Source organism: Cupressus sempervirens, chromosome 3, assembly GCF_028749045.1.
Source record: "Cupressus sempervirens isolate cs-2001-9-10 chromosome 3, ASM2874904v1, whole genome shotgun sequence".
Classification (NCBI taxonomy): Eukaryota; Viridiplantae; Streptophyta; class Pinopsida; order Cupressales; family Cupressaceae; genus Cupressus; species Cupressus sempervirens.
This window is the reverse complement of record NC_143120.1, coordinates 924,674,602-924,682,234: the sequence shown is the minus strand read 5'-3', so window position 1 is coordinate 924,682,234 and position 7,633 is coordinate 924,674,602. Positions and strand designations below refer to the sequence as shown.

Here is a 7,633-nt window from a genome sequence, read left to right as displayed (position 1 = left end):
CGAATTCTTCATTTTGATAATAATAATTAAGAAAAAGTTTGCCCTAACTAACTTACTTAACAGACGGCAGACCGCTAGCGATTTTTTTCATGATTTTACTAGACATCTGTGGAAACAAGCTTTTAGGGCCGGCTGAATAAGCCTTTTTCTTTTTATTTCCGAGTTTTAATCTAATTTAGTATTTTATTTTTGGTCCGCCTTTTCTCTAAAGCAAGCAGAGCTTTCTAGAAAAAATTAGCTCCCGCTTGGATTGCATAAGAGGAATATCGGAGAGGTCTAGAGATCAATTCTTGAGCCGCGAGTAAATTGCGGAAAGAAACTTACTTCAACACGTCAAATCGTCGACTGATTTTGAATTTTGTTAAGAGTTGATTAAATCTTGTTGAGGGCGTCTGGATTGCCGATAGCAGAGCCAGTTGCCCTGAGGTATTTTCAGCCTGATTTTGTATCTAGGGTTTTGAAAGTCCTTCGATCTTCATACTTCGGGTTTTTTGTGACTATTTGTTTCTGTTATTGTTAAATGTGATATTGATTTGGACATTAATGAGCTGTATGTTGTTTAATGCGATGTCGTTGGTTTAAGTGTGCGGTGAAATATATATTTGTTGGCGGTTATGCAGATTCTTTTGTTGTGTTGTACCAGTATATTGGAGTTATTCCGAATCTAGTTTTGTTTTATGATGGGGTTTTGATATTGGGGGGTCTGGGTTTAGTGGATTTATGAAAGCTTTGTCTTGTTTTTTAGGTTAGGGTTTTGAGGGTTTGCTGCACCAAGGGGCGAAAATGAGCGTTGTGGGATTTGATATTGGCAACGAGAGCTGCATTGTGGCCGTGGCCAGGCAGCGCGGTATTGATGTTGTGCTGAATGATGAGTCCAAGCGGGAGACTCCTGCTCTTGTTTGTTTTGGCGAGAAACAGCGTTTTATCGGCACAGCGGGGGCATCTTCGGCGCTTATGAATCCCAAGAACACGGTGTCCCAGATTAAGCGGCTGATCGGGAAACTATATTCCGATCCTGAAGTGCAGCGGGACGTGCAGAATTTGCCCTTTACTGTTACGGAGGGTAGCGATGGGTCACCTCTGATTCACGTGAGGTATTTAGGCGAGAGCCGCGCGTTTACTCCTACGCAGATCCTTGCCATGATTCTGTCAAATCTGAAGCAGATTGCCAAAGATAATTTGAAGACGGAAGTTGTAGATTGTTGTATTGGAATACCAGTTTATTTCACTGATCTAGAGCGCAGGGCTGTTTTAGATGCCGCTTCTATTGTGAATCTAAATCCGCTCTGTTTGTTACACGAGACTACGGCTACCGCCCTGGGCTATGGTATTTATAAAACAGATTTGCCTGAAAGTGATCCGCTTAATGTTGTATTTGTAGATATTGGACACGCCAGTATGCAAGTATGCGTAGCAGCCTTCAAGAAGGGAGAACTAAAGGTCTTAGCTCATGCTTATGACAGATCTCTAGGTGGAAGGGATTTTGATGAGGCGCTTTTCAGGCATTTTGCAGGGCTTTTCAAAAATCAGTATCAAATTGATGTTCCTAGTAATGCTCGTGCCAGTCAGCGGCTTCGGGCTGCATGTGAGAAGCTCAAGAAGGTTTTGAGTGCCAATCCTGAGGCGCCGCTTAACATTGAGTGCCTAATGGATGAAAAGGATGTGAGAGGATTTATCAGAAGAGATGAGTTTGAGCAGCTTTCACTTCCCATTCTTGAGCGCGTTAAGGGGCCCTGTGAGAGGGCTCTGTTTGATGCAGGGATTACTGCGGATAAAATTCATTCAGTCGAGGTTGTGGGTTCTGGTTCGCGAGTTCCTTCAATAATGAAGATATTGACAGAGTTCTTCGGCAAGGAACCAAGAAGGACAATGAATGCTAGCGAGTGTGTTGCTCGAGGTTGTGCCCTGCAATGTGCAATTCTTAGCCCAACATTTAAAGTGCGGGATTTCAAGGTATGATTTAGTCTTGTACATGTTATGTTGTTTGCCCTCCTAATTAAGACTACATTTTCTGGAGTCTACAGTCGAGACAGAGGCTATTGAAACGAGTTTTTTTGAATGCATCAAGACACCTCAACCGGGATCAAATCTCTTTGAATTTTTTTAACTCTAGTAAATGTAATTGTATGGCTTGGCAATCTCACAGAATTGGGTTTTTGTTTTGGCCTAATCGCTAGTTGCCCAAACTTGCACATGTTTTGTGTATCGCAGTTGGAGGATGTTTAGCAAGAGTAATAAAATCTTCTGTTTTAATCATGGGAGGATATTGTCTTCCTAATTAACATAATAATCTTATCTTTACTTCATTTGGTTATGCCTCTTCTTTCAGATACAAGAAAGTTTCCCTTTCTCAATTGCATTATCCTGGAGGGGGTCTAATGAGACAGAAGATTGTGGTCCGCAACACTCTATTGTTTTTCCAAAGGGCAATGTGGTACCAAGTATGAAGGCCGTAACTATTTTCAGGCCGGGGACCTTTACGCTTGATGTTCTATATGCAGATCCAACTAATGTTCGCGTACAGCGTATAAGCTCATACACGGTATGATTGCTTATGCCCAAGATTGCTGCAACCATTCTCATGCAAGTTTGCAGCATTGTAAAAATTATGAGTCTTCTATTATTTAATAGATTTGGTGAATACTAAATCAGTTTATGATGCTGTTGTAATCCTGGAAACTTCTGTTTCTCTTATGAATTTAATTGGTATGTAATGAGATGTCTTGGGTATATATTAAGGGGTATAATGTCTTGTTGGTGTTTTTAGTCGTTAAGGTAAAGGTTTCCTGTTGATATTTTGCTTATTATGTGAATAATTATGGGTAAAGGTTTAATGGTGATATGAGTATTCTCTGTCGTGCGACTGGCACATTTTTATCCTAATCATGGATCAAGATGTATTTGGTGTGTATGTCAAAAAATTGACTTTTCAATATACTGAAAATTCAAGAGAACACATATTTGGCAGATTGGTCCGTTCCAGACTCCAAATGGTGAAAAGGCCAAGATCAAAGTTAAAGTGCAATTGGACAAGAATGGAGTTGTCTGGGTTACTTCTGCAACTGTGAGTTTCAATGCTTTATGCATTAAGTTTATCATGACTTTCTTATAATTATACATCTACAAAATTGGAAGTATTGTTTTTGATGGGTGTAACAAGCGTCCTTTACATTTCTGCAGATGATTGAAGAAGAGGAAGTGGAACTTCCTGTTACACCTGCACAAGAAAATGCAAAGGAAGAAAAAGAAGTTGTTGCCATGGAGACAGACGATGGTCAAAGCAATGGTGTTTCTGGGGTTGATGAAAATGCTGATGTTAACATGCAGGAGGGCAAGAGTGCTGCTGAACAGGCATCTACAGGAGCAACTTCAGAGAATGGAGTTCCTGAGTCGGATGATAAGACTGCCCAGATGGAGACTGATGCTAAGGTGCGTTCTTTTCCAGTATGTACTTTTGAAGCATTGGGTAACAGTACTACATTTTATAGAAAGTAGATGTGCTGTAATTTGGAAAACTTAAGCTTGCGTAAGCTAACATTCTAGGCTTTATTGCATATCTTTGTAAAATATAGTATATTGGAGAATTTAATCATGAATAATTTGCTCGAAGCGGTTGGGTTATATGTTTTTTGTAGCTAAGTACATTGGGATTTCCTTTTGTACAATTGATTGACATAAAACAGTAGTTTAAAGAAAAGAGGGTGACAATGATACAATTTGGAAATATGGCACCACTGAATCCTTTTTTATGTCACGATTCTCTCTGTTAGAACTGATAGTTCTCTTTTTATGACCCTGGGATTTGTAATTTAGTTATGAAATTGTGAAGGATGTAGGATGCATAGAGTGGAGAATTCATCTCAAAATTCATGTTTTAGACACTGGGACTAAATCTGCACTTTAAAATATGTGATTATATTTTAATGTGCCTGTATTTACCAGCACATAATGATGTGTTTGGGTTGAGTAGTATTTATTCAATTCTGTTTTTGTTTAGCATCCTTCTCTTGTATGCTGTAAGTTGCTTGAGAGCAAGAAGCCCACTTTATAGTAAGATGTTTCATTGACCACATGTGTTATGCTAGTTTTGCCCGACTTCTATTGTCCTCTATTTTCATTGCATTTGGTAGTATAAAGAGTTGGGTAAGGGACCTTTGTTATACGTATGCTATCTTTTATGCAATTTGCCACTGGCTTGTAGATTCTTCTCCCTTAATTAGGAGAAAGCATGGTCCTTTAGATGATGAGTATTTAGGAGCTTCACTTTATTTAACTCTTAACATTGAAAAGTATATGATTTTATTATTGATCATTTGCAATTTAAACTATCAACCATCTGATGCAAGAATGAGGTGCTCTCGATATGCAGGTCAAAATGGTGAAAAAGAAAAAGACAAAGAAAACAGAATTGCCTCTTGCAGAAATGATATTTGGTGGGCTGGCACGGGCAGAATTGCAAAAAGCTGCAGAGAAGGAGTTTGAAATGGCTTTGCAGGACAGAGTTATGGAAGAGACTAAGGAGAAAAAGAATGCAGTGGAAGCATATGTCTATGATATGCGTAACAAGGTAGCATTGCAATGAGGCTATTTTGCTTCTATTATTTTGTTTTATATTTCGATGTTTTATCAATTGGATTTTTTGAACTTATAACTTTATACCTGAATATTATCAAGTTTCCATTTCCTACAATGGTATATTATTTATTTTTGAAATTAAAAATAACTTTGAAATTGAAAAAAAAGAATATATTAATGGAATAGTTCTAATATACACAGGCTTGAAACTTACTGTATAATCTTCATGAGGGATGATTAGATGATTTTTTCGTTGCAGTTCAGATTGAACTGTTGGTATGTAGGAGATTGCATTTTAGAAGAGCATTGTTGCTTCAATAGATGTGAAGTTGGTTTTGTCTGTTTCCTTTTTATGCTAGTTGAAATTTTTTTTCCCAGTGTGAATGAATCGAAGATTCTTGCCTCTCAGAATGCTTTCTAGTGTCTATTATCTATTGAAAGGTCTGTTAAAATTTATAACTAAGAATGATATTTGATGAACCCTGTGACATAGTTTTCAACCAAGTTTGCTGTTTAGATTTTGTGATTTGTCTTACTTGTTAAAGAACGTGTCTTGGGGAGATGTTCATTTACAAAGTGGATTTTTTGTGTTAAAGCTTGATGTGTCTTGGTCTCACTTCATCTTTTATAGAGGAAACTAATTTGTAATTGTAAAATTTGAAAGTGATGCAAATCATTTGATTTGTTGTGTGCAAGTGTGTCAATTGTTTTCTTTTGGTAGGTGATATGTGTATGTGAATATGTTATTTTTTTGCAGGATTGTATGCGTGATAATGTATAGTTTGTGAACATATGATGGTTTAACAATAGTGCGTTTACCTATTATACATATTTTAATAATATTACTAATTCCAATATACTTTGTGAATGAACCAGCTCTATGAAAAATATCAACAGTTTGTCACAGATCAGGAAAGAGAGAATTTGACCTCAATACTACAGACTGTTGAGGACTGGTTATATGATGAAGGAGAGGATGAATCAAAAGGAGTATACGTTGCAAAGCTAGAAGATCTAAAGAAGGTAATAACTAGTCTTAATTCTTAACATTATCCTTTCACGAAGTGGGTCATGTTATTTCATGTATCTATAGAGGAGTAAAATGCGAAAAGAAGCTACTAACCAAGAAACTGATTATTATTATTATAAAATGTACAATTCAGTATGGTGATCCAATAGAGGAGCGTTACAAGGAAGATTTGGAGAGAGTACCAGCAATAGGACAACTTGAACACTGTTTCACTAGTTATAGAGATGCTGCTGTTTCAGCAGATCCAAAATTTGACCATATTGAAATTGCTGAAAAGCAGAAGGTGAATCTTCTTCATCTTTCCTCATTTCAAGTAAATACTCAACAGTTTGGGAGTCTGATGTAAATATTATATTGTTGTTCTTGCTTATTGTATTTAGTCCATCATTTCATTAGCTTTTTTGATGTTGCTATGATAGGTTGTCAATGAGTGTAATGATGCTGAACAATGGCTGAAGGACAAAAGACAACAGCAAGATCTTTTGCCAAAGCATGTCAACCCTGCTTTCTTGGCTTCTGATGTGAAACGAAAAGCTGAGGCCTTGGATCGGTATGGTCTCTTTTTGTGTATATCATCTGCTAAGTGTTTTTCAGATGTTATATTATATATTTTTATTATTGATGTAAATGTGATAAGTAAATTTGCTTGAACAGGTTTTGTAGACCTATAATGACGAAACCCAGACCAGCCCCAGCAAAGCCACAGCAGACACCACCATCTCCACAACCTGCTGAAGCCCAGGCAAATGAGAATGCCAGCAACGATGCTCCCCCGCCAGAAGGCCAAGTGCCTCCTTCTGAGTCCATGGATACAGAGCAGACCCAGGCACCTGCAAATGAGTGACACGGCTCTATAAATTGTGTATACTCAAATTTTCATTTCATAAATTCAAATTAAATGCGCATTTTGTTGTGTAGCTCTTGTAGTCCAATACGGCCTCCAAGGGGGAGGATAGATATATGGTAGGATATGAAAATGTCATCTGACACATTTATCTCTATTCTATGATTTGGGATCTTGAAGTATTTTTTAGCAGCTAGCAGCATCAACTCTGAGTGCAAAGATAGGTTGCTTCAGATTCCCTCCAACCAATATGTAAATCCTGAATACAAGGACAGGATTTGTTCTTTTGCTTATTCAGAAATTTATTTTCAGAGCATCCATCTACCCGAATGCATTGAATTCGTGTTGCAGTTAGGTTGGGTTGGTCAAATTTTGAACAATGGAATGTTCCCATAGAACACCTATGCATACTTCTTTTGTACGTTTGTTTCTTGAGCACTGCATTAAATATTGGGTATTAATTAAACTTTGATATTTGACAAATCTTCTGTTGCAAAATTTTACCCTTCAAATTTTCCTTGATTATAATTCCTGTTAGGATATGTTTCTCAACTTGACCCAGATATCGTTTCATCTTTCTATGCTCTTACATGCATTCGCTGTATGTGTAACTGTTGCATGTGTACTATGAGCACACATTTTGGTAAAGCCTAAAATCCTATCATACTTGTTTATTTTATTTGTCTTACTTAACCTTAGTCTTGATCCTATCAAAATTTTATTTGAACTGTGCTGCTTGTTTGCCAGTCCTATCAGAAGCCCAAAAGCCTGTTGTACTTTTTATATTTTTTCACTCAACCTTAGTTTTGATCCTTCTAGGATGTTTTTAAAACATTTTTTGCTTGTTTGCCAAGCCTATCGGGAGCTCAAAAGCCTGTTGTACTTTTAATTTTTTAAAGCTAAACCTTAGTTTTGATCCTTCTAAGGATGTTTTTAAAATATTTTTTTCTCTGTTTGTCAATTCTATCAGGAAGCCCAAAAGCTTATCATACTGTTCATATTTTTTGACTCAACATTAGTTTTGATCCTTGTAGGATGTTATTTAAATGATTGGCTTGTTTGTTTGTCAACCTTTAATATTTTTTTAGAAGTTACTGTCAAAGAGTGATCTAATTGGAAATAGATAATTAAAAATATCTAACCTTGCTTAAGAAACTATCAAAACTCGCTAAGTTTTGGTTGTG

General features: G+C 36.9%; 1 protein-coding gene across 1 annotated transcript; it reads left to right on the top strand.

Annotated features, from left to right (window-relative positions):
• The first annotated feature begins 236 nt into the window (after window positions 1-236).
• HSP91 (heat shock protein 91) lies at window positions 237-6,932 on the top strand. The gene is made up of 10 exons (XM_089822492.1): window positions 237-426; window positions 746-1,953; window positions 2,330-2,542; window positions 2,969-3,064; window positions 3,181-3,429; window positions 4,370-4,567; window positions 5,452-5,598; window positions 5,739-5,888; window positions 6,025-6,155; window positions 6,260-6,932. The coding sequence occupies exons 2-10, from the start codon at window positions 784-786 to the stop codon at window positions 6,447-6,449; spliced, it is 2,544 nt and encodes an 847-aa protein (XP_089678618.1). The 5' UTR covers window positions 237-426; window positions 746-783; the 3' UTR covers window positions 6,450-6,932.
• Window positions 6,933-7,633: the final 701 nt, after the last annotated feature.